The sequence below is a fragment of the Rhinopithecus bieti genome, unplaced genomic scaffold (assembly GCF_001698545.2).
Source record: "Rhinopithecus bieti isolate Rb0 unplaced genomic scaffold, ASM169854v2 scaffold_28163, whole genome shotgun sequence".
Taxonomy (NCBI): domain Eukaryota; kingdom Metazoa; phylum Chordata; class Mammalia; order Primates; family Cercopithecidae; genus Rhinopithecus; species Rhinopithecus bieti.
In genome coordinates this window covers 902,349-929,473 of record NW_016813718.1, presented here as the reverse complement: position 1 = coordinate 929,473, position 27,125 = coordinate 902,349, and the positions used below count along the sequence as shown (strand labels likewise).

Genomic DNA, 27,125 nt, shown 5'->3' with positions numbered 1-27,125 from the left:
AAGCAGTATATTTCATTCACTCATCCATTCCCTCCTTTATCTGTGCATTCATGCAACAAGTAGTATATACTAAGAACTGTGCTTAACACAGAGAATCAGCACAATGGTGATTTGGCTCCTTCCCTCAGGAAGCACAGCAGGAGAGGCAGACATTAATAAAATAATATAGAATAAAGTACTTAGTGACAACAGTGTTAAGTATTACATTAGAAGAAAAGGGAGTCTGGCGAGGAGGGGCTTATAACTGGGAGATTTATCCTAGTTGGGGTGTTCAGGGAAGGGCTCCCTAACTAAGTGACAAAGCTGAAACTGAAGGGCTATGTGGGTCATGGTTTACATAGAGGGGAAGGGGAGGTGGAAGAAGGGTGAATGGCTCATTCAAGAGCCCAGGGAGGGAGGGGGAGCAAGGAGAAGGGGGTGTCTGGCATCCAAGCTGGATAAAGCCATTCCTTTCCTCGCACTTCCAAAAAGGAATTTTGACCTCCCTATGTTCAGGATCTATGCTCTGTATCTTTATTTCTATTCCTACATATTTCCTGCTGGTTCTAATTCTCTGGAGACTCCTGACCAATATATCCTCCAATTAGAGTGGAGGATTTGCTCTCTATGAGAGCAAAATCCTTGTTTGCTTGATTCACTGCTGCATCTCCAGGATCCCTAGTTCCTGGCACACAGCTGATGCTCAAGTTCCTAATTTGAACTTGCTCACCAACTGGTGTTGCTCCTGGGAAGAAGTCAAACACTCTGGTCCTTTGATCATTCCCTGGAGGCAGGGCTCTGCTGTTTTCTGTACATGGGCTGAGTCAGAATGACAGCAGGGCCATTCATTAGCCATTTTAGCACTCAAATAAGATGATTAACATCCCCAAGTCTCAGTGGCCTGTCTGTAGGATGGAGAAGTATCCACTACAGCAGAAAAGCCTTCCCCAGAGTCTCTGATCCACAGACACTGGTCGTTGTTCCCAAACACCCTCAGTTATTTGTATGCACTGGTCATTCTTACACCTCCCCTGGATGCTTAGCTTTATGTGTCAATTTGGCGAGACTGTAGTACAGTCATTCAATTGACACAAGTCAAGATGTCGCTATGAAGACATTTTGTAGATGTGGTTAATATCTACAATCAGTTGACCTTAAATAAAGGGAATTATCCTCAATAATCTGGGTGGGCCTCATGCAATCATCTGAACTATCTTAAGAGCACAGCTGAAGTTTTGGTTGGGCGCAGTGGCTCATGCCTGTAATCCTAGCACTTTGGGAGGCCAAGGCAGGCAAATCACTTGAGTTCAGGAGTTCGAGACCAGCCTAGCCAACATGGTGAAACCCTGTCTCTGCCAAAAATGCAAAAACTAGCTGGGTGTGGTGGTGTGTGCCTGTAATTACAGCTACTTGGGATGCTGACATGGGAGAATTGCTCGAACCTGGGAGGCAGAGGTTGCAGTGAGCCAAGATCACGCCACTGCACTCCTGCCTGGGTGACAGGGCAAGACTTCGCCTCAAAACCAACCAACCAACCAACCAACCAACCAACGCACCAACCAACCAACCCACCAACCAACCAACCCATTAACTAACCAACTCTGAGGTTCCTCTGAGAAGAAATTGTACTCAAGACTATAGCATTAGCTCCTGCCAAGAGTTTCCAGCTTATAGGCCTGTCCTGCAGACTTCAGGCTTGCCAGATCTTACAATCACATAAGCCAATTCCTTGAAATTTCAACCTGTATCTATATCTCCATTTCTATATATCTCCTGCTGGTTCTGTTTCTCTGGAGAATCCTGACCAACATATCCTTCCAATTAGGACATAAGCTGTAGGAGAATAAAATTCTGGTTTGCTCAATTCGCTTTTGTATCTCCGGGACCTAGAATAGTTCCCAACACACAGCTGATGCTCAAGAAACATTTGCTGCATGAACAGATATTTATTTACCCAAGGACCTAGCACTCCTCCCTGCCTCCACATGGTCAAGTCTCATTCACGCACTCTTCCTGAATCTCTGTTATATTGGCGACTTTTCTTCTCTCAGCACGGCTCCCTGCTGCATTGGCTCATCATCTTTTTCTCCGTATCACTTCAATGGCATCGAAACTGCTCTCCACGATGCCAGTCTTTTCTTGTTCTCTTCATCCTACTCATTGTTGCCAGATTTATCTTCCTAAAATATAGCACTGGTTACGTCACCCCCTTGTTCCATTCTATTTTGTGCTGAGAGCTGGGTACAAAGATGAATAAGACAAGGCCCTGCCCTTCAAGGCAGCACCACAGTCATTTAGCGATTCACTGTTAAGGACAATGGAAAGGCCGTAGAAAGGTTGCACTCCTGGATCTGCTGGTTTTTTTTTTTTTTGTCTGTCCTAGGCAGGCTACCTTAGCTATCTAAGATTCAGCTCCTCATCAGTGAAATTTTGTCTTACAGGTATGGGCTTCATGAATGAATGAGTCTCTGTGTGTGTTTGGGGTGTGGGGGGCAAGAGAAGCGGGGGGCAGGGGAGAGAAATAATACCCATAAAGCTTACAATGTAAGTCCTGGTACTCCTTAATTGTAAACTACCACAAATCTTATTAATACCACTGTCATTTCATCTTATTTTTAAGATACGTGATTACTATGATTTCTACTCTTTTGTGTAACCTTCCTAACATGGAAAGCAAATAACTACAAATTTTTAAAAAATCAGAGGGAGAACTTAGGGCAAAAAAGAAAAGCTGCTGAAATGCCACATAGGGCAGTCAGGCTTATTATTAACTCACATACATTTCTTTTTGGTACCATATTGACCATCAAATATGAAAACTTTATCCTTATAACTGGGATTGGAAAACAGTATTTTTCTTCCTAAGTGGAAAGAAAAGTAAAAGTCAACAGACTAAATAAATAAACAAAAGGATAGGGAAAGGATCTGGAGTTTAGTGAAATGCACCAGTTAGTAAACATCTTCAAGGGAAAGTCCATCTCATCTTTTTTGCAGGATTCACAGGATAGCAGTGAACCTTCCCATGGTTTAACAAGTGCTGAGTGAGAAAGGACATGTGGAAGACAAGATAATCCATCTCTTAACAATCCCGACAAATTGGAAATACAACAAAGAGTTGGCCAAAACTGTTTTCTTTCCTCATTCACCAAAGGGAAGCAAACATTTTAAAAAGAGTTCTTCAAACACCCGACAAAAGAGGATGCAGACAACTGCATAATGATGCAGAGATGATGATGAATAATAAGTTTTCACACTTTTTGGCAGTAATGACAAACCAAGCTAAACTAATTTCCACATCTATTGATTCTTGTTTTCTGCTGTTCTTTCACCTATATGTGTGATTCCCTCCCCAATTTAATGACATTTTTTTTTCCCAGCAGGAGAGAGAAAAGGCTGTCCTGTCTTTTCCATCTTGTTCACTTTTGTAGGCACCGTTGGACCCTAACACCCTGCAAGTGAGATTAGGACCCTGTGGTTTTCCTTTGGCAACAATGCAAGCTGTCTCATTCTCCTTAGTGAAGTGGTTAATAAAAAATGTGAATCACTCAGGTACCTGAGAATCCCATACTCCAGGCAACATGAATTATTTTAAAAAGATACCTAGTACTTCTATGCATACCTGAAATGTTTCTGCAGAAGCTCTGAATCTTATTTGCAAAACTGTCAGTAAAGAGTGAATTTTTAATTAATGAACACTGACATTAATGTCAGTAATTAATGAATGCTGACAGTATCTACCAGTTATTGTATCCCTACTATGTACCAGGCATGTTACATACATAATTAAATCACAAAAGCCCTATGAAGTAGAAATTATTATTTCTGTCTTATGGAAGAGAAGGCTGAAGCTCATTAAAGTGAATTATCCAAAGAGCTAGTCAGCTGCAGAGCTAGGATTCAAACTCCAACTGACAGTCAGTATTTTTGCCCACTCTATACTCCTCACCCCATCCTCCAGCTGTCACAGGTAAGGGGGGTAGTTGGAGGTATTCAAACCTTTATTCTTTCCCAGTGTATTTCTTTGCTCCAGCTTAGCCTCTCTGAGCCTTAGTTTCTTCACTGATAAAATGAGGATAACAAGAGCACCTATCTGAGGCACCCAATACTGTCATCCAGTACATCAGCTCTCCATCTCTCCAGCACATGGGGAGATGACAAGCTCTCTTGGTGGTGGCTATGGCCATGTGACTCATTCTGGCAGATAAATTATAAAGAGAAATGACAGATTTCACTTCAGGTCATGGCATTTAATTGCTGACCTATCAATTAACAATGTTTGAGATAGTAACTGCTTTGTCAGCCTGACTGCCATGAGTAGATACCCTCTGCTGACACACAGTGGACACAAAGCATGCGTGAGAAATCCTTGCTGTGTTAAGCCACTGAGAGTTGGGTTTGTTGTTGTTACTGCATCAAAGCTTAGCCTATCCTGACTAGTAAAAACCTTATGGAGGCTGTCGTAAGGGTTAAATGCTTGTTTGTAAAGTGCTTCATTAGTTAGTGTTCAGGGGATAATAGTAATATTAACTATTTTAAATGATGTTGGTGTAACATGCACAGTGACAGGTCATAAATACAAATAAAACTGCTACTGAATTCAGCAAAGGGAGAAGTTTGTGAAGAAATTAAAAGGCTATGGGATACAGTAAGGCCTTTTGTACAGCCTAAAGTGTGGGAAGAACTTTGAAGCGTTTACAGTGGAGGAAAGAAATTCAAAAAGAAGGGATTTACATGAATTAACATATAGAAGAAGCACAAGTTGAGTTTCCCTCGTCTGAAAACCCAAACTCTGAAATGCTCTAAAATCTGGAAAATTTTGAGTTCCAAAATGGTGCTCAAAGGAAATGCTCACTGCAGCATTCTGGATTTTGGATTTCTAGATAAGGGGTGATTACTGGTAAGTATAATGCAAATATTCCACAATTTGAGATGTGGAACACTTCTGGTCCCAGGCGTTTTGAGTTAAAGGATACTCAACCTGTATCATGACATGTATGGGTTGAAATGTAGGCTATGTTAAGTGGACGAACAGAAAATGAAGTTGGAAAATATGATTCTAAATCAACATTCTGAAATAATCTAGATGGACTGCACAGGAAAGAGGTATGAATGGTGAAGAAAATAATCATGGACTTGAGTCATACTTTTCCCTGTTCTTTGTGATGGTGAACTTCGCATCATTAAGCTATTTCCTTCTGTACTTTTCCATCTGTCTATGATTCCTATACAGGAAGTCCTTCTAATGGGGATGATCTAGTCACCACTTGCTATGTGGTGTTGATTAAGTCAAGTAAGCAGACACCAGTCTCGTCCTACCATATACTCAATCCCACTCACCTAGTGCCACACTGTGGGGATAATTCTGCTAACGGGCTTGACCTGAAATGGTTGGACCAATTACTTAAGAACATTTTTATTTATTTATTTTTTAAATTTGTTTATTTATTTATTTGGAGACGGAGTCTCACTGTATTACCCAGGCTGGACAGTGCAGTGGCGTGATCTTGGCTCACTGCCACCTCCGCCTCCCAGGTTCAAGTGTTTCTCCTGCATTAGCCTCCCAAGTAGCTAGGACTATAGGTACACACCACCATGCTTGTCTAATTTTTGTATTTTTGTAGAGACAGGGTTTTGCCACATTGGCCAGGCTGGTCTGGAACTCCTGATCTCAGGTGACCCACCACCTTGGCTTCCCAAAGTGCTGGAATTATAGGTGTGAGCTACTGTGTCCAGCCTAAAAACATCATTTTTTAAAAAAGAAAACGGAAAAAAAGAGTTGAACATAGAACCAGTAGTAACCATATTCTGGCTGTAGTTAAAAACATAATAACTTTGTTTTGGCAAGCAAATATAGCAGTTCCATCTGATAGAGCAAAAAAGAAAAAAAAATGCAGTAAAGTAAATTGTTGCTCACTGCATAAGCACTGTCCTTCTGTGAAAAGGCTGTTTTCTTTCCAGGCTCACAGTAACAAGTTTGGAAAGTAATATCCAGAGAACATACAGAGGAAGTTAAAATTCTTAAAACTTGGCTAAATTTGATTTAGTTTCCTTGAGGTGTTTAGACATTTTGCTTAGAGTGAGAGGGGGTTTCTGAAGCAGATTTTTTAGTCAAAATTATATCCCTGGAGGTATGAAAGTACAGCAGGGCATCCTCCCTGAGCAGGGATAAGTGTGGCTATGGTGTCAACTCCATAGCCAATGATACAGCGCTGGCCCAGAAGTCAGAAAATCTGGCTTTACTTTGGGTCCTGGGACCAACTTCTTTGAATTAAGGTTTTCTTTCAGGAAAATAAAGGGGCAATAATTGATACCTGTCCTATGTATATTATAGGCTGGTCTGAGCTAAAATTAGACATTATATGCAAAAGTGCTTTGTGAAGAGTAGAGTGCTTTTCAAAGTTAAAGTGTTATAATAAAGAACCATTTATTCCACACAGCTCTGCATTGTGTTAGATTTATAGCATGAAAGAAAAACCAACAACCTAAAAAAAAACAAACTATATCAGATCCTCTTGCTACTAATGTCAATTTCTTTTTAAATTACAATGGAAGAAATGTTTACTGTGGGAATGCAAGCTGGGAGAATTGCAGGACCCTCATTTTATAATGTATCTCGCTCCTTGGGTTTCTGGCAGAGGGAGGCTCTGTGCTTAGAACTTGACTCTGGTCTAATTATATCGTTTGGCTGGGGCAGCAAAGCTAGTTGGCATTCATCCTGTGTGTCTACTTGATTAATATAACTGGGGATCAGGACATTTGAAGTCAGAATGCCATATTTAACGAGGTTATTACAGTGCAAGACTTCTGTCCTAAGGCAGCATTTGCTGTGTTGAAAAACAACATCATTTACAGCACTGCCATCTCTTTCATGTTCCCTTCCTTTATTCTCTTAATTAAGTGGTATCTTTTACACATGTAATGTTGTACACATAAAATCTGAAGTAATCAAAGAAAATGATAAGAAAACACTTAGCAAACTTCAAATTTAGAAATACTGTGTAATTTTTACTAATGTGTAAAGTGAACTATTGTTTTTTAAATTCTAAAACATAGCTTCTTTGGTACTTAAGCTTTTTTCCATTACTTTAAATGAAGGTACAATGTACCATAAAATGCATAAACCTTAAGTGAGCTTGATGATTTCTTAAGTGTGTGTATGTTCACATACATACTACCCAGATGAAGATATGTGCCATCCTATCACCTCAGAAAGTCCTCCTGTGCCCCTTACCAATCAGCACCCACTCTCTGCCATGTAACCATCATTTTAACATCTGTCACCATATATTAATTTTTCCTGTTATTGAATTTCAAATGGAATCATAAAGTATGTATTCTTTTTTGTCTAGCTTTTTAAATTCAAAACAATGGTTTTCAGATTCATCTGTGCCTTGGTGTACATCAATAGCTTGGTTTTTTTATTGCTTAGTAGTATTCCATTGTATGGGTGTACCCCAATTTGTTTGCAGATTGTTCCATTGTTAGACATCTGTACTGTTTTCATTTTTTTGGCTATTATGACTATATGTGCTATGGCCACTCTTGTATCAGTCTTTCTGTTAATATATGCATTCATTTCTCTCGGGTGTATATCCAAGAACAGAATTGCTAGGTCACAAGGTAGGGTGTATTTAACTTTAGTGGAAACTGCCAAACAAATTTCCAAAGTTGTTGTGCCATTTTAAACTCTTCCTACACTGCCTAACTTTTAATTTGGCCAATTATATAAAATTATGTTCTTGGAAAAATGGGTTTAAAAATAGTTTTCATAAACTATTTGAGTGAGATGCCATACACCAGCATAAATTTTCACATAAATTTGAAAAGAGTAGTTAATTAATCAGTTATCTTATTTCTTGATAGGGAAGGATTAAAACCAAGGAGGAAGAGATAAAAACACAAATTCATTAATTTTATAGCATAACTTTAAAATTGTTAATCAAAAGTATCGTAAAAAATAAACATACTTAATAAAAAAAGATTCACCAAAAACACTAAGACAAAATGTTAGAAACAGTATCATATTTTATCAATTCCAGGCTGTATCATTCTCCATTCCCATTTTAACCTATCTAAAATTAGGAAACATCTTCCAATCAATGACAATTTATATTAAATATGATATGATGTAAAAAGAACTTGTGTCAGTCAATAGTAATATATAAAAGAAATTAAAGACATGAGAATTAAAATTACCGTTATATTTGGCTGTCAGATGAGAAAGATGCTTTAAAAATTTACTACTCCATGGTTCTGAGAGACTGCTAGCATAAACACCCTCACATAGTGCTAGTGAGGTGTCAATCATCATCACCTTTCATGAAAGCAATTGGATAAAATTTTTAAAGATCCTTTAAAATTCCTTTCAATCTAGTTAAGTTCACTTTTAGGAATGTATCTGAAGGAATAAATACAGAATAAATACATAAACAGCTAACCTCATGATTTTATAATGATGAAAAACAAAGCAATTTAAATGCTGACCAATGTTGGAGGGTAGTTAAATAAACACTAAAATGAACTATTATGCAACTACTAAAAATTTTTAAATAATTTATTTATTTATTTATTTTTGAGACAGAGTATTGCTTTGTTGTCCAGACTGGAGTGCGATGGTGCGATCTTGGCTCACTGCAACCTCCACCTCCCAGGTTCAAGCGATTCTCTTGACTCAGCTTCCCGAGTAGTTGGGATTACAGGCACCTGGCACAATGCCCATCTAATTTTTGTATTTTTAGTAGAGACGGGGTTTCATCATGTTGGCCAGGCCTGTCTTGAACTCCTGACCTTAAGTGATCCGCCTGCCTTGGCCTCCCAAAATGCTGGGATTACAGGCGTGAGCCACTGCACCCAGCCAAATAATTTAAAATAACTTCTAAAGTTTTAAAAAATGCTTTTATTGTTGAATGAGAAGAAAGTAGAAGAAAACAATATTAATTGCTTGATTCTACAATGTTTAAAAACATAAAAATATTAATATATGGGCCGGGTGCGGTGGCTCAAGCCTGTAATCCCAGCACTTTGGGAGGCTGAGACGGGTGGATCACGAGGTCAGGAGATCGAGACCATCCTGGCTAACACGGTGAAACCCCGTCTCTACTAAAAAATACAAAAAACTAGCCGTGCGAGGTGGCAGGCACCTGTAGTCCTAGCTACTCGGGAGGCTGAGGCAGGAGAATGGCGTAAACCTGGGAGGTGGAGCTTGCAGTGAGCCGAGATCCGGTCACTGCACTCCAGCCTGGGTGCCTGGGTGACAGAGCAAGACTCTATCTCAAAAAAAAAAATTAATATATGTGTATTATAAAAATTAACTATGCCAATATTAATAATGATTATTTCTGGGGTGGTCAGATTATTTTTGTTTACTTCTTTAGACTTTTCCTGTTTTGACATTTTGCACAATTAGCAGTGAAACCTTGAAAGTTATTTTTAAAAACACATTTATAAACAGCTATAAATAGAATTGACCAATTCCCATAACATGATAAAAAGTATAACAAATCCTACGAAAATCCAGCTAATATCCATTGCTCTGTTTTTAAAAAAAAGAACTAGAAAAAATCGTTCTAATCAAGCCTATTAACCAGCACCGCAGGTAAAATCAGACAAGGCCATTTCCTGCTTGCTAGAAAATGCACTTTTTTTTTGACTTCATGAGTTATAGGACTCCATAAGGAATCCTCATCACAGTACAGCAATCTGTAAACCATTTTTTTTGTTTTACTCATAAAAGCTTGGAATTTCTTCTACACATTCATTCATTGACTCATCTTTTTTTTTTTTTTTTTTTTTTTTTTTTTTTTTTTTTGAGGCGCAGTCTCGTCGTCGTGGCCCAGACGGAGTGCATGGCGCAATCAACGGTCTCACTGCAAGCTCCCTCCCGGGTTTCACGCCATTCTCCGCCTCAGCCTCCTGATTAGGCTGGACTACAGCGGCCGCCACCTCGCCCGGCTAGTTTTTTGTATTTAGTAAGAGACGGGGTTTCACCCGTTTTAGCCAGATGCGACCTTCATCTAAAAATCAGACTGATCCCTGGGTTGTAAAATGTTAAGGGGCTAGTGCCTTTTTTCAGTGATTTCAGTAAAACTTGATGGTAACGCTAAGTTTTCAAATATTAAAATGATGTTCACTTTTTTTTTAAACATAATTCTTCCTCATGTTATGCTATTTATTATGATCATGTCATCCCTGGCAGGGAGAGTGAATGAGAGGCTGCCCCAGCCCCTAAAGAGGGAATTTCACAAATGAATATCAGAGCCCAACTTTGATTTTGCCTCGGTTGTCTTTAAGGATCCAAGATGTGAATCTTATATCTGAGTGTAGGGAGGAGCAAGGAGGCTATGAACTACCAGGGGGCTTTCCGTCCAATGAGGATAAGGAAGCTCTGTAGGACATAACAAACAGACAACCTTCTGAGGCCTGTCAGACTCAAGACGCTGTTCATAACGACATTTTTGGTGTGGGCACTGTGCTGTCACCTACATTAGCTCAGTAAACCTCACTAAATCAATTTGAAGCAGGCAGGCAAGTCACTGTGAGCCTTAGAGTCTGTGCGTGTTTAGAAAGCCTTATCAATGGATTCCCCTACTATTTCTCAATGTGCTTTACACTAAATGTCTCCCAGTGTTGCTTCTCTGGCAGGGGAAAAATGCCCCTGTCCTTGGGGACAGGAGTTCACGGAATATAGTACTTGAAGAGTCAACTAATAATGAGGTCCATATTAAAAATATACACTAGTCCCATTAACTGAGACAGAAAAGCAGCTGTCTGTCTGGTTAGACGGACAGGGATGATTTATGAATGTTGTGTCAATTGTCGACACATGGTACAAAATAACAACTAATTCATTAAAACTAGTAGACCATATTTGGGTTTTGACTTTTCAACAGCCCTTAAAAAAGTCCTTTTCCAAGTCTCCAGGTCTATCCCTTTTAGGTTCTTTTGTCTGACTCAGATACTGAAATGTCATTAGAAATCCCTTTGTAAGTTACAGTATCTATTGCCACAATTTATACATACAAACTTTATTTCTCCTTTCACTATTACTGTTCTGTATCAGGAACCATTTATTCTGTTTTTTTATTTTTGGTCTCGTATGAAACTGTTTAATACATTTCCACTTCATCTCTTTCAACACTAATGCTTTCAGTTATGTTCTGGTCTTTGGAAAAGTATAGCCTTACATTGCAAATTTTTAAAAAAGTAAACAGTATAACGTATTCTATGTCCCAGATTACAAAGGGGAGCTCTGGAACTGATACAGAAATTTGACCTTATTCCTAAAAGGAGAGAAAGAGGAAGGGTAACACAGTGTTTACAAATAGAATCAGTTATTTATTTAGAATGGAGCTTTGCTTCTGAGACCGGGTTGTGAGAGTGCTTTGGGACTGGATAACTCTGAAGAAAGGCTTAAAAAGATAAGTCAAGGCTGATCCTCAAGTGGAGTTTGTGTGTTTGCGTGTGTGTGTATGTGTGTATGTGCATGCACGTGTGTGAGTGATGAAATTCCTTTCAGTGCTTGAAATCTGTTTTTTGTGTTATGGTTTTTGAGTGATAGTTTGCAAGCTGCTATATATATTTTTTTCTGTTTAGAATTTAAATGGACATGAGCATGTTTTAAATGCAAGCAAATACATATGTATCCATCAGCTGCCTATCAGAGAAACAGGCAGCCATTTTCAACTATTCCAAACGCTGAGTCATCTGGTTTACCCCTGAATCTCTCTTGAATACGTCTACCTCTCTATGTCACAGTGCCAGCACTCCAATTCAGACTTCTAGCATTTCCTACCTGGACTTTGCAATAGTCTCCTCACTGGTCCCTATGACTCCAGTCAGATCCCTCTTAACCATGCTGCATACTGCTGCCAGTGTGTTGTGTATAAAGCACAAACCAAACCCCTCACAGTGGGTCCTCCAGCACTTGGTTGTAATCCAGGCCCCTCAGCCCAGACATGTGGGCCCTGAAGGATCTGGGTTGCCTCCTCTCCAGCCCCATCGCCAACACAAGCATCATACTCTAAATATTCCAGGTCACCACAGTTACCTTTGCTTGGAATGTTCTTCTTAGCTCTGTCTGGAAAGCTCCTTGTATACTACTTTATGTAATATAATTTGGCAATTTAAATGTATAACCTTAGAAACAAGGAACTAATCTAAAATGTGAACTAAGGTCTAGACAGAGCTACTTATCACAGCCTTATTTATAATAGCAGAGAAAGTTGTGTGTGTGTGTAACAATTTAAGTGTCCAAAAATAGGCAAGTAAATTATGGCACATGGTATATTATAGATTAATTAAAAATGATGCTGACAAACTTTTGGAAGACACAGAAAACACATGTTTATTCTAGAAAATGAAGTAGGAGATCAGCAAGACTTGTTTTCTGAGCCTTGGTCAAGACCCTCCTGATCAAACCAGGATGTAGCCGAGAAACTGGCCAAAACCAGCTAGGACCAAGAGGGCAACAAGGGCAACCTCTGGTTGACAGTCTATAAATGACGCCATGGCAATGATCTGGAAATGACCTTATCTAGTTCTGAGAACTCCCTGCTCATTTTCTATAAAGTTAATGAATAACCTACCCCTTATTAAGCATCTGTTTAAAAGTGGGTATAAATATAGCTAGCTGGCAATCCATGAGTGCTACTCTGGGCCACTCTGCCTATGGCATAGCCTGGCTCTGTCTATGGAGCAGCCATTTTGCTGTACACTGTGGCTCTAATAGAACTTGCTTTCTGCCACTGTCAGCTTGCTCTTGAATTTTTTCCTGAGTGAAGCCAAGAACCCTCCTGAGCTAAGCTCCAGTTTTGGGGTACACCAGATTGAAAAAAACTTAGTGACTGGAAGATGCAAGTATCCAAAAATACATTGTAAAAGCAAATGAAGAAAAAAAAAAAAAGAATAGAGACATAAAACAGAGTAAGAGATGGGGCTAAAAAACACCTTTTGGTTATTAGGTAGGCCACAAATTTGCCTCTTAGATTTCTGTCAACAAACAGAAAAAATCTAGAACACAGTTGAATATCTACAATATAAAAACATTCCCCTTGCTTGAGAGAAATACAGTTATTCCACACATGAATTATTCTGGTGAGTCCCCACGAAGAAGTCAGAGTGCAAAATCCAAATGAGACACAATGGTAAGTTTGCTAAGATTGCTTCTTAATCACCAATAAAAACCATGGCAATCGCACCAGCCAACCCAAATCTCTTGTAGGGAGTTAATATGAAATAGTGCATGTTTTTAGTTTTCTTGTGAATTTACCTTGTTTCAGGAGTACATTTTAGAAAAACAGAAGGACCTAATTACATTCCAATTAACCTTCTTGAAGAATAATTTTTTAGTCACCCTTCTGTTATACTTAATGAGTCTGAAGTTGTACTTGCTGTAAAAGTACCTAAAGCCAGCTAATCTAGCTTGACAATTAAAAATAGACTTATCAGAATGCATAATTAAAAAGCAGGAGTAGAAGGAGGGAGACTGGTGAGAAGCCTACTGCAGAAAGTCAGGGAAGAAGCAACGGTGGGAATGATGTTAGTGATGGTCACAGAAACCAGAGTAGTACCATTGATAATGACAAGAATAATATCATCTGAGTATTGTAACAATAGCAATAATAATATAAATGTATAAAATTATCACTTTGTCAGGGTTTTCAGTGTATAAATACCAATTTCTATAATAATATAAATGTATAGCATTATCATTTTGTCAGGGTTTTGAGTGTGTAAATACCAATTTCTATAATATAAATGTATAACACTATCACTTTGTCAGGGTTTTGAGCATGTAAATACCAATTTCTAGTTAGCCAACTTTAATTGCATTCTTGAATCGAATCTAAGTTCCTTCATTGACATTTTCTTCTGTTAACAAAAGTAAAGCCCAAATTAAAAGTAAAATGCGCACAAAATTCCAGACTAGGGGAATGAAGAATTGCTGTTTGGTGAATTCAGAGTTTCATGTTGGAGGATGAGACATTCTAGAGATGGACAGTGGTGATGGTTTCACAGCAAGGCGAATGTACTTAATGTCACTGAATTGTATATTTAAATATGATTATAAAGGTAAATTTTACGTTATATACATTTTACCAAAAAACAAAAACAAAAACCGAAAAGCAAACACCACACATGCACACAACCCCCACACAGCTCCAGTATTATCTGATCTAACAGGTAACCTTGCTCAGGCAAAACTAACTTCTGCTGTAAAGACAGGCCTGCGAAACCTGGGCCTGCAGAGCCACTGATGGAACCCGCCGCAGAGGCTGCTCAGAGAAGTCAGCACTGCTCTCTAATGCTGGAATCTGCTTCAATGTGCAGATGTTAAACAGCAGCAGTTTAAGGCTTTTCCATAAGAACTGTTTTAGGATAGGTGTTGTTAGGTATTTACTTGGTACAACCATGTCCCCCTGCTCCCAAATAAGACCTCATTTAAGTCCAGGTGGGATTGACAACACTGCTCCTTGGTGTATCCTCTGAGAAACACTATTTACAAAATGGAACTATATGCAGTATGAGTTGAACATCCTTTATCCGGGATGCTTGGGGCCAGAAGTGTTTTGGATTTTTTTTCAGATTCTGGAATGTGTGCATTATCCCGAATCCAAATAGCCTAAATTCAAAACGCTCCAATGAGCATTTCCCTTGACCATCACGGTGCTCCAAAAGTTTCAGATATGGAGCATTTAGCATTTGGATTTTTGGACTACATATACTAAACTTGTAATTTGTTTATGAACAAGTTGAAAGTTGGGAGGCATCTACCAAAGATGATAACATGAGTTTTAGAGAATTTTGTTTGTAATCCAACTCTGACAATAATAACCCAGCGGGACATGCTGCCCCTACACAGCACATAATCAAAGTAAGTATTTAAAGATGAGAAGCTGCTTTTCTCTGTCTTCTGTAGTGGGGTGGGATGGCGACATGCAAAGAACTCATCAAAGGATATTATAAAATAAGCTAAAGGGGGCCAGGACACCTCCCTGTTTTATCTCAGTAGAAAATTCTGATTGGGCCAGAAAAAGACCCTGATCTTTGAAGAGTGAGTTTTATATAAGCACCAACATCCCAGGGTCTTTGGTCAGTTTATGCACCTTAGAGTTTGATCAGCTTCTGTCAATAGTATCAAAGGCCAAAGGAAAGTCAAAATGAGCCACAAATAATCTAAAAAAGACCCCCAATAATCTAATACCATTTCTAGCACATTCTTACAATGTATGTGAAAAGAACAGAATAGTTAATGATATTGACAATAGTATCTTAAAGTTGCAAAATAAGCATAAGAAACAAAAAGAAGACGATATATAACAATGATAGCAGTAGTTACCTGCATGAAGGAGTTAGGCAGATATTTAAATATTTACCCATTTTACAAATTTTCTAGAATGAGGATGCAATGGACAATATAAACCATTGTTAGAAAATATGAAAACATTACTTTTTTTTCTGTAGAATCTTTCTTAACTTCCTTGTGCCTGGTATTAATTCCTCCAACATTTTAATACATTGTGTTATTATTGTTACACATACCATTCTCTATCATGAATACTTATTTAAATTCCTTTCTCTCCCACTAGCCTATTTCCTTTAGAGCATGCATCATGCCATTTGTCTTCTCATGGCTGGGGATTTCCACTGTTGCTGGCATACAGTTGCTACAAAATGTTTTTGTTCCAAATGAAGCATTTAGGTACTAAAAGTGTATTACTAGACAGGGTTTACATTTTTCATCCGTTGTGGAGGAGAGTTTGCAAAAACCAAAGAAAAAAACAGTAGTAGAAACTAGTATCTTCCCTAACTGGTGATAATGCTATAGGGATAAATTACAGATAGAAGAGAATTTCATAGGAATGTAGGGAAATGGTGTATCTGTTGCTTTGGTTTAAAACAATGGCAAATAAGGACTTCTGGCCTGCCTAAGGAATTCATATTCTTTCTGAGACACTGTGTATTTGAAATTGAGAAGCTCAACAGGCTGAAATGAATAATCCCTGAAGAACAGTAGGGACACCATGAGATAAAAGCCATGGAAGAATCAGAGAGGCTAACTTACTCTCCGTGCAAGAGAAGAGAATAAAATGAAACATCTTTTGTGGCTAGAAATCATAATCACAAATACTAACCTTAGATACAAAAACCACCCCTAAAATATAGTGTAATGCATATTTTGGCATACGTATGAGGTAGCAAAACCAAAGTGTCTCGAGTAATGTCTCAGTGGTGTATAGGATCAAATCTAAACCACAGAAGTTAGGCTTGTCTGAGGCTGAACTGCTTTGTGGGCTGAGGGGGTCTGTCGCTTATGGTAGATGTACACATCCAGGCTCACTCCTGGGGGCCTCACCTTCACGTGCTAGAGAGGGACTGGATGAAGAAAGGATGAAGGGGAAGAAATGGTAGGTGTGTATGTGCATGACTTTAGTAATTGCTATGACAAATAAAGAGAGGAAGGCATTTATTAATAATTCATCATAATTTGTTCACAGGTCTCAGAAAGAGACAAGCAATAAAATGATTTTGAAAAAGTTGTGGCACAAGAGTATAATTTGGAAAGACATCCTAAATGAAAACAATAGTGAAGAGATGCATCAAGAATGTCAGGAGTTATGAAACCACAGAAAAAAGTGAGTGAAGGGAGATGATAAACTGGAACATTTTTTGAAACAGATTTTATGCCAAGGAGATGCAAAGAAGTCTGTGGATGAATCAGCCTGGAAATAATGGGAAGGAGAGTCTATGAAGTTCATAGGAGCAAAGGCTTAATAATACCCCAGAGAAAATTATGTAGCAAAAAGCAAACGCCAGTGCATTTGTTTGATAATATCCATTAGTGCAAACTGTCTGGCAGAAAACAGCAACAAGCAGAAAAATACCTTGATTTTAAAATCTACAAGGAAAAAATGTATGAGCTATTCAGAATAGATATGTGTGACTAGTATAAGATCAAACAGGCCCCCGGGCGCGGTGGCTCAAGCCCTGTATCCCAGCAACTTTGGAGGCCGAGATGCCCCCGGATCACGAGTCAGGAGATCGAGACCTCCGCTGGGCTAACCCATGGTGAAACCTGTCTCTACTAAAAAAATACAAAAACTAACCCGGGCCCCGAGGTGTGAGCGGCCTGTAGTCCCCCAGCTAAATCGGAGGCTGAGGCAGGAGAAGCGTAAAACCCAGGAGGCGGAAGCTTGCAGTGAGCGAGATCCGGCCACTGCTCCCAGCCGGGCGACAGAGGCGATGGACTACCATCTCAAAAAAAAAAAAAAAAAAAAAGAAAAAAAAAAAAGATCAAACAGTAATTTAACATACCTATAGCTGTATTTGAAAATGCTCAAATGCTTGTTATTTAAAGCAGGGTTCATAGTATGGAAATAATAGTAGATGGACAATAAGGAACATGAAACAAAATCAAGGAATGAGATAAGAATCAAATAATCATTTAAACAAGGAGGAGCCTGAAGCCAAACTAAACTATCCAAGAGCAAGGGCTAATGTATATTAAAATCCCTAAGGTTTTATTTTCTGTGGTAAATATTAAAATGCTATTTTTTGGTTAATATTTCCAAAAAATTACAATATAAAAGGAGATCTGGAATAATACATCATGAAAATCTAAACACTGTTAAAACAACGCAATTTGTCATAAATAAAAATTGAACTCAACCAAAAATGTTCCCAAATAAGGATATGGAAAATTAAATTGTGGTACATCTATGCCTTGGATATTATGCAATCTCTAGCAGTTATATATATATATATGTAGTAACATGAAGTTTATTCATGAGAGAGATTTAAGTGAATAAACTATTTTATACTGTATGAATTGTAGAGCTAAAGTAATGCTACGTATATAATTTTTAAAACAGATTTTCTTAATTTACATTTGTAAATATCTTTGGATTTTTCAGAAGAATGAAGATATTTAATTGGCTCTGAATTCTTTTATTAGTAGTAATCGCACAGGGCTCTAAATAATCTTCAAGAAAAAATAAAGGAAAGCACTTTATTTGCTTATATCTAAGAGGCTTTATTATTATTATTATTTTTAATTAATTGATTTTTTTGAGACAGAGTCTTGCTTTGTCGTCCAGGCTGGAGTGCAGTGGCATGATGTCCGCTCACTGCAAGCTCCGTCCCCCTGGGTTCATGCCATTCTCCTGCCTCAGCCTCCCAAGTAGCTGGGACTACAGGTGCCCACCACCACGCCCGGCTAATTTTTTTGTATTTTTTTTTAGTAGAGACAGGGTTTCACCATGTTTGCCAGGATGGTCTTGATCTCCTGACCCAGTGATCTGCCTGCCTCAGCCTCCCAAAGTGCTGGGATTACAAGCGTGAGCCACCGTGCCTGGCCTAAGAGGCTTTATAAAACCTTTAATAAAAATACTGCAGAGATAAAAGATGTTGCTCCAAGAGGCATTCTGTAGTTCACATACTGCATTTGTCTGCCCGTGTTTCTGGAAATCACTGAGTAAGCACTAAGTGTATGTAATAACTAGAAAGAACTTACATAGCGAATCCTCATATGAAGGAAACTACCAAATCTTCAGTTATCTCTGTTTATGATTTCGTCTCAGAGAAAGGTGTCTACAAACTAAGGGAAAGTGAATCACAATTGAAGGCTTTGGCTGGGGCCACCAGGATGTACTTCCCTAACGCCTGTTTTCCTAATGATCAATTTGCCTATGCACATTTCAACCAAGGTCTGTTTCCCTTGGGAGTTTATGCATCAATTTTAGTATCCTGTCACTTCTTTTTTGGTCCACTCTTTGTCATTTTGGGATTATTAAGCCATTCCTCTAAAGTAATTTTTGTTTCTTTTGTAGTTCTAGTAAACAGTCCTTACGTTTGCATTGCTTTATGAATATGTAAATTGTCTTATATCTTTGTGGTATATGTTTTCCTACTTTACTTTTAAAGTCTCTAAGAATTGTGTTTTTTTTGAGACAAGGTCTTGCTGTCGCCCAGTGCAGTGGCGTGATCACTGGAGTGTAGTGCCGTGATCATTGCTCAGTATAACCTTGAACTCCTGGGCTTAAGGGATCCTCCCACCTCATCCTCTTGAGTAGCCAGGATTACAGGCGAGTGCCACCATGTCCCGAGCACCACCATGTTCAGCTAATTTTTAATTTTTTTTGTAGAGACAGAGTCTTGCTTTATTGCCCAGGCTGTTCTTGAAATCGTGGTCTCAAGCAATTCTCCTGTCTTGGCCTCTCAAAGCACTAGGATGACAGGTGTGAGCCACCGTGCCTGGCCTAAAGTATCTAAGAATATTGAAAGTCAGTCTTTCTAAATGAAGACTCTCCCACTAAGGCATAATTTCATTTTATTTTGGGACATTTACACAGATGAAAAAAAAAAACACTAAAAAAGGTTGTCAGTGAAGGAGGATGGATTTTACGTGACTTTTAAAAGATTTAAGTATTTAAATTTATTTAATTTTAACAATTTTAAAAGAATTCAGACAACTTCTCGTGAATTTCAGTTAGGGAGAGGGAACAGGGTTATATGAGAATCACCTGGGGAGTTTCCCCAACTATCTATGCCTGGCATCCTCCCCTAGATGCAAGAATTTTGTGGGAATTTGAGTGTCACATTCTCTTTCTGTTAGTTAAAAAAAAAAAAAAAAAAAAAAAAAAAAAGGGCATGGTATCTGTCCTTGGCTTCCTACTTACTTCTGAACATATTCTAATTACCACACTGTTCATGATCATTCACAAAAATTTTTTCAGAGTTTATTATTTTAATTAAAATAGTACCGGTAAAAGCCAGAATTGATTCTGAACATCAAAGATCTGTTGTTCAAGAAAACGTGTACTTGGTGGCCACATCATAAATTTCTGTATCATGAAGTTCTAGTTCATAGCAGTATACTTCCTTTGATGCAAAGGGGATAGGGGATCAGAAACACAGTTCATGACACAGTGTTTTCAAGGACAAAGGTTATACAAAAACAAGAATGTCTGGGTTGTCTGCAATGGAAACATAGAAGTGTTGAGGCAGACTGACCTGGCAGCACTATGCCCAGCAGGACTGGGCCAGAGAGGCCACGCAGGCATGCTCCACACACACAACCCAATCAAAAGCAGGCAGCCTAGTGACTCACCGGCAGGGCAGGATCCGGACAACGTCATTGGGTTTGTACCCTTCAATACAAACTGCACAGTTGTCAAAATCGGACTCTGTTTCCTGCAACAGAGGAAGCACAGATGAGCTTATTTTCTTAGCTTCATCTCTTGTGTAAATATCCAAGCTAAAACCCAAGGAGAGCTTGCCTGGAGCAAAGCTTTTGGTAGTGCTGGTGCCAGTTTTTAAATCAAATTTACCATCATTTGGACTAGTTTCCATTCCTTCCAACCTCTACTTTTTGTTTCTAGGTTCCGCTTCAAGTGCTTTGGTGAGGAAAACCATTTTCTAAAGTACATTACTAAAAATGCTGTTAATTATAATCAGAGGCAACATATCTAAATTTTCAGGATGAGAAATAATACTTATGGTGAATTATCTGAATGATATTTAATCTATCCATTCTTCTGGAATCTAGTGTATAAAATAAATATTAACACAAAATGGTAGTTCCAATTTTTTACAAGTATATAAACCTCTTTCGATGCCTCATAAGATAGTGCTTACGTAATAGTCTTTGTACTTTTATTACTCTCTGATTGAGGGGAAATAACATACTGACTAAAATGTACTTTAAATTTAGTAATGCCTTTAAATAAATTTTATCTTATAAGCCCAGTGGTGTTTTATATACTTGAAAATAATAGCACATAATTTGTGAGATAAATCAATTATTCAGAATAAAGACAATACCTGCTTATATGTGGAGCTGTAAATCCCTTACATTGCCCCAAGGAGCTCCAAACCCATGTATTCTAATCCATTGCTCTAACTTGGCCTAGGGAATAAGGAAGACCCTTAGAAGCCCGTAAACCTGGGCAGGACTGCTTTGTTTTCCCTCCTCAAGATATACTATTGCTTCTGGCTTTATGATATCATTCTACAGTGAAGGAGACTATTGAAATGAATTCGGGGCTCTGTGTTTTGGTTTTTAAAAAATTTTTATAGAGACAGGGTCTTGCTGCATTGTCCAGGTTGGTCTTGAACTCCTGGCCTCAAGTGATCTACCTACCTTGGCCTCCCAAAGTGCTGGGATTATAGGCATGAGCCATACCACCTGTCAACCTTGGGGTTCTGAATACCGGATTTCAGAGGCATTGAATATACTTCCTGCATTTATACTGTAGACTTGAGTGGAGAACATAGTTCAGCACATAAAGCTGTCTTGCTTGCAAAGATTCATGAAAAAACTTTCTCAGGTCATAACATCAGGAACAACCACTTTGATTTTATCTTGTGGGACACTAGAATAAACTCATGAAATATTACTTGAATATTGTTTCCTTTGCACTGGCTGCTAGAAAGCTACAACTTAATTTTGAGACCCATTTCTATTACATATTTTAGATAATCCATTTGTGTACTAATTTCATTCTGGCTTCATCTATTTTTTTATACACTTATCAGTTTTTTTTGAGACGGAGTCTTGCTCTGTCGCCCAGGCTGGAGTGCAGTGGCCGGATCTCAGCTCACTGCAAACTCTGCCTCCCAGGTTTACGCCATTCTCCTGCCTCAGCCTCCTGAGTAGCTGGGACTACAGGCGCCCGCCACCTCGCCCGGCTAGTTTTTTTTGTATTTTTTAGTAGAGATGAGGTTTCACTGTGTTAGCCAGGATGGTCTCGATCTCCTGACCTCGTGATCCGCCCGTCTCGGTCTCCCAAAGTGCTGGGATTACAGGCTTGAGCCACCGTGCCCAGCTCTCATATTTTCTATACAACTATCTTATTATCATAGTATATGCATTTTATAAGAAACTTTAAATTATGTTTGATTAAGAAGAGTATAATAACATATACTGATAGGACAACTGTTAGCATATATTTCCCTTTGCCATCCTTTCCTCTCTTCCACCCTGGCTGTAAGAAAAGTTAGAAGCTTCTTTGAATAGCTCCTCACCAAAAAGAAAAGAGGCTGTTACCTTGTCACCCTTCTTGATGGTCCTGACCTGGAGTTTGCTGATGGCTTTCTTTGCTGCATCCCCCAGTCGGCGCTGAAAAACCAAAACGTGCTTGTTAATAATAAAGATCTGTAATTCTTAACTTCATTTCTGATGTTGTTTAATATACTAGGGCAGCTAGCTCTGAAATCATGCACATGTGGCATGAATGCAAACAATCATGACTAGAAAAGATGGGGTAGCGGCATTTGTGCATAGCGGCATTTGTGCAAGGGGGCTCTATCAGTTGAGGTCTATAAGAGAGTTTTGCCACAGAGAGAAGTTCTTCATGCATAGTGTTAAGCAAGTGGCATGTGACAAAGACCCTGCCCTATAGTTCTACAGTGCAGGTTATATGTGCATATACTAGCCAAAAAAAAAAAAGGAGTTTAGTAATTTGTCACTCTAGCCACTCAATTTGCGACACAGAGATAGTCAATCTGGAGTAGCTGGAATAAACTTCATCTCCTCTTTTTGACAATCAGGATTCATTGCTTGGATATTCCTTCCAATCTGCTCATATAGGCATAACATTGGTTTAACTTTGTTCTATTCCATCACATTCTCACATGGCAATTTTACCTCCTTTATGCATGTTTAAGTGTGAGTGTGCATACAGAAAACTACATAAAACATAATGTTCAGTTTAGCAAATAATTATAAAGCAAACACCGGAGTAACCACAACGATCCATGTCAAGAAATAATATATCACTCTCTTCCCATTTTTGGCAGAGAAAATTACCATCTTAATGAGCCCTGCAATAATGCAATCAGAGGGTGATGAGGAAAACTGGGAGAAGGATAGGGTGGTGAGTAAATTAAACTTTAATCAGTCAAGAAAAAAAAATCATTCATGTGCATGTGAGTTTTCTACATGTTTTATCTTCTTCTTAGGTATATCTATTTCTGGTCTGCAATAGATGTGTATATGTAGTAGTAAAACATTAGAAGGACTAAGATTAAGAGGGTTAACATTTAAACACAGACTAATCATTTGCTTTCACTAATTTTGTTCCTTTTGGAAAAAGCACTCAAGCTTCTTGGTTTTCTTTAAAATAGTGAACATATATTAGTGAACAGTTAATATATCCTAGGTGCCATGTTAAAGCTATATATGCATTATCACCTTTGATATTATAATAACTATGAGAAAAGCACTATTTAATAGAATTAACTGAGGCTTACAGAGCTTAAGTAAATTGTCCAATATCACAGAATTAGTGAAAGGTAAGTCAGAATCTGAATAAAATTAAGTTTGACTTCAAAATCAAAGTTCATCTATCACCCTCACCTTTTTTTACAAAACCACCCGATCAACCAATCAGCCAGTCAGCCAACCATCTAACATCTGACCAGCCAGTCAGCCATCCATCCAACATCTGGCTAGCCAGCTAATCAGTCAACCAACCATCCAGTCAATCAGAATCACTGTGTTTACCATGTGGCACTTCTCTAAACACACAGCAGTTAAAGTAATTAGCAGAAAAGATGTTTTCCTTGTCAATTCATTTTTCTCTTTGGTAGTTTGTCCTTCATATCTAAAATAATATTGACATTTTTATCAGAAGGGTAAGTTTTGGCTGTTTCCTAAAAGGAGACCTATACCATCGAGATTTATGCAGAAGTCCATGAGTAGCTAGCAAACTAAGGCAGCAGGCAAAAATAGAAAGTCTTTAGTGATAAATACCAAGGAAAAACAGGAGACTGAGAGGAAAAGAACTGAACTGAGGTGAACTAAACATGATGGAACTTTCCTCTCCTCTTCTTCTGGTTCTTAAGTATTCATCCTTTGACTTTAGCTCAAATCATTTATTCAGGGAGTCCTTCCTAGATGTATCCAACAAGATCCCTCTCATCTAGACCCTGATAACACTTTATACCTCTGCACTGTCACATTTGAAATTTGAAATGTGTTTTTGTGATCAATTACTGTTAGATTGTCCTCAGATAAGCTCCCTGAGGGCAGGCCTGTGCTTATTTTTTGCTTCACATTGTCCCCTACATCCCCAGCATATATAAATAGAATCAAGCTGCCTTCAATAATAGGCAGTCAATCATTCAATCTATATTATTCTGTGCCAAGTATAGCTTTGGGTTTTAAAAAATGGTAATGAAAACACATGCGCACGCGCGCACACACACACACACTCCTATCAACTGTAGTTTAATTTATAATCTAGTGAAAACTCTAAATAATGAGTTAATAAAATCTTAAGCCAATAGTGGTTTTTTGTTTTTTGTTTTGTTGTGTTTTTTTTTTTTTTTTTTTTTTGCTCGGAAAACAACCTGAGAAATTTAGCCAGTTAACGGGAATATTTAGGGACAAACTGTAAGTGATACACGTTGTAAGGTAAGCAAACCTGTGGTCCTAGCTTGGCAAACCTAGCCAGTATCAACTGACGGCTGCTCTCCATTGATGGACCCTGGGGCAAAGATTGAAAGGTATTGAGAAAGGGCTACTAGTTATTGGAAGTAAATGCCACAGACCTGTAGAATATTTTATTTAGAATAAGAATCTGAATCCTAAAGAAACAAATACTGTTTTCTTTTCAGTAAAGAACTCAGATTATTTTGCAATTGTGTTTAACTGGCATTACATAATATCACACCTAATTCAATCACTTAAAATTTTTTTTGAAGACTAAACAGAGTAATTAAGTAGAAAATATATTTTCATACAATGGTCATAGATTATACTCAAAGGGAACTTTTTTTTTTTTTTGAGATGGAGTCTCATACTGTCACCCGGGCTGGAGTGCAGTGGTGCAATCTTGGCTCACTGCAACCTCTGCCTCCCAGGTTCAAGTGATTCCCCTTGCCTCAGCCTCCCAAGTAGCTGGGATTACAGGTGCCGGCCACCATGCCTGGCTGATTTTTTTGTATTTTTAGTAGCAATGGGTTTCACTGCGTTGGCCAGGCTTGTCTTGAGCTCCTGACCTCATGATCCACCTGCCTCAGCCTTCCAAAGTGCTGGGATTACAGCCATGAGCCACCGCGCCCGGCCAGGAAGTCAACATTTTTAAAAAGCAGGTGAACTAGAAATAATGTTTTCAAGATTCAATTTCATTTAAAATAATGTTTTAGCAAATGAAATATGCTCTTTTTAAATGTGGGCATGTAGGGGAAGTTCAAAGACTGCATTAAACTTTGGTTGTGTATTTAACTTAACAGTTGGCTACATCTGAATAAAAATAGATGGCTTTTGAAAACATTCTCTCAATCTCTTCTAGAGAAAAAACTCTTTCCATGCCCTTTTAAAATAATGCAGGCTGCCTTTATTTTTTTTAAATGGCATGTCCTTTGAGGAAATGTAAAGCAAGCTGACGTTAAGGTAACAGGGATTTTGGCTAACAGTAAAGTTAATGGCTAGGGAATTAGAAAGACGAATTCCATTACTGGCATTTGTATGACTGAGCCCTGGAGAGGTTAAAGAAGTTCAGCAGAGGATTAAGTCGGAGATGGGCTTCCCAAATTAGCAGAATTAATAGATTGAGGGAAAGGGAGTAAAAGAGACAGTCATGTGTGGCTTAATGACAGGGCTACATTTTGAGAAATCCATTGTTAGGTGACTTCGTCACTGTGTGAAATCATGGAAGATACTCACACAATCCTAGATGATACTGCCGGCTATATACATAGGCTCTATGGTCTAGCCTATTGCTCCCATGCTACAAACCTGTACAGCACGACTGAATACTGTAGGCAGCTGTAACACAATGGTAAGGATCTGTATATCTAAACATAGAAAAGATACAGTAAAAACAGGATATTATAATCTTATTGAACTACCGTCGTATGTGTGGTCCATTTTTGACCAAAGTGTAGTTATGCAGTGCATGACTGTAATAAAGTCATCTTCAACTACAAGTCTATGAGGCCTTTCTCCTAGAAGCCCTGAGAAATCAAATGATTCACAAAGGTAGGAAGACATATTTTCCTTAATCATTCTAAAAAATGGTATAATGGTATTCTCTTCCATTCCCTTTCCTGTGACATTCCTTGAGTTAAGCCTCATTCTGTATGTTATTGATAAATGATGCACATAATTTCTCCTCTTTTGAGGAGGAAAAACATAGCATTTTGGCAGTGGCAGATAAAGGATATGAAAGTCTTCCCTGGCAAGGGCAGAACAGATGGTCCAGATACCTGGGGAAGGAAAATCAGCTTCTGAGATGTATATGATGATATGGGATCATGTAATAAAATATATATATTTTTTCTGTAAGAGTTCTGGATTAACAAAATTAGGGAAAAAGCACTACAAAGTTTTGAAAAAATGCAATTTCCATATGCATGTAAACAAGTATTATCGATCGCAGCTATGGGAGCTCCCGGGGGGAAAGATCAATGGGTCCCGAACCGAGCTGAAGAAGAAGCTGTTCAAACGCCGGCGGGTGCTGAATCGGGAGCGGCGTCTGAGGCACTGGTGGTCGGGGCTGTGATAGACCAAGGGCTGATCACGCGGCACCACCTCAAGAAGCGGGCGTCCAGTGCATGTGCCAACATTACTCTGTCAGGGAAGAAGCGCAGAAAACTCCTCCAGCAGATCCAGCTTGCCCAGAAAGAGAAGGCAGCCATGGAAGTGGAAGCCCCTTCAAAGCCAGCCAGGACTAGTGAACCACAGCTCAAAAGGCAAAAGAAGACAAAAGCTCCCCAGAATGTAGAAATGAAGGACCTTGAAGATGAGAGCTAAACCTCTTCCAGTAGAAGATTCTCAACTGGAGCCAGCCTTCAGACTCAGTGGTTGTTTTAGAGGACTTTGACAAAAGCAGTGCCCCTTTTCACTCTCCAGATTTCCTCCTACTTAATGGCCTACTGACTTCCCCTAGAGGAATGTCTTTGGGAGGGAAGACAGTACAGAAGAAAGATTGGAGAAGGGCCTCTCTAGCAGTCAACTCCATTTGTAATAAAGCCCTAGCACTCTGAAAAAAAAAAAAACCAAAAAAACAAAAAACAAAAAAGAAGTATTATCAGTATATGCATACTTATTTCTTTGTAGGTGGCATGAAAATTACACACCTACAGAGAAGACCCCATTAAAAAAATTACATAAAGAAAAAAGTACCACTTTCAACATTTTA

The 27,125-nt window shown here is 38.6% G+C and overlaps 1 protein-coding gene and 1 pseudogene across 4 annotated transcripts in view; one reads left to right on the top strand and one right to left on the bottom strand.

The window, feature by feature from the left end:
- RNF150 (ring finger protein 150) overlaps nt 1-27,125 on the bottom strand; it is a 278,640-nt gene that overhangs the window by 49,950 nt on the left and 201,565 nt on the right. For all 3 annotated transcript variants that reach the window (XM_017848919.1, XM_017848921.1, XM_017848920.1), the window contains exons 3-4: nt 22,025-22,096; nt 20,087-20,169 (exon numbers count right to left, since the gene is read on the bottom strand). In XM_017848919.1, the coding sequence (XP_017704408.1) occupies nt 20,087-20,169; nt 22,025-22,096 (155 nt within the window). The remainder of the gene's footprint in view (nt 1-20,086; nt 20,170-22,024; nt 22,097-27,125) is intronic.
- Nucleotides 26,277-26,976, top strand: LOC108513222 (uncharacterized protein C11orf98 homolog pseudogene; annotated as a pseudogene). The gene has a single exon (XR_001880821.1). The product of XR_001880821.1 is annotated as an uncharacterized protein C11orf98 homolog pseudogene (transcript).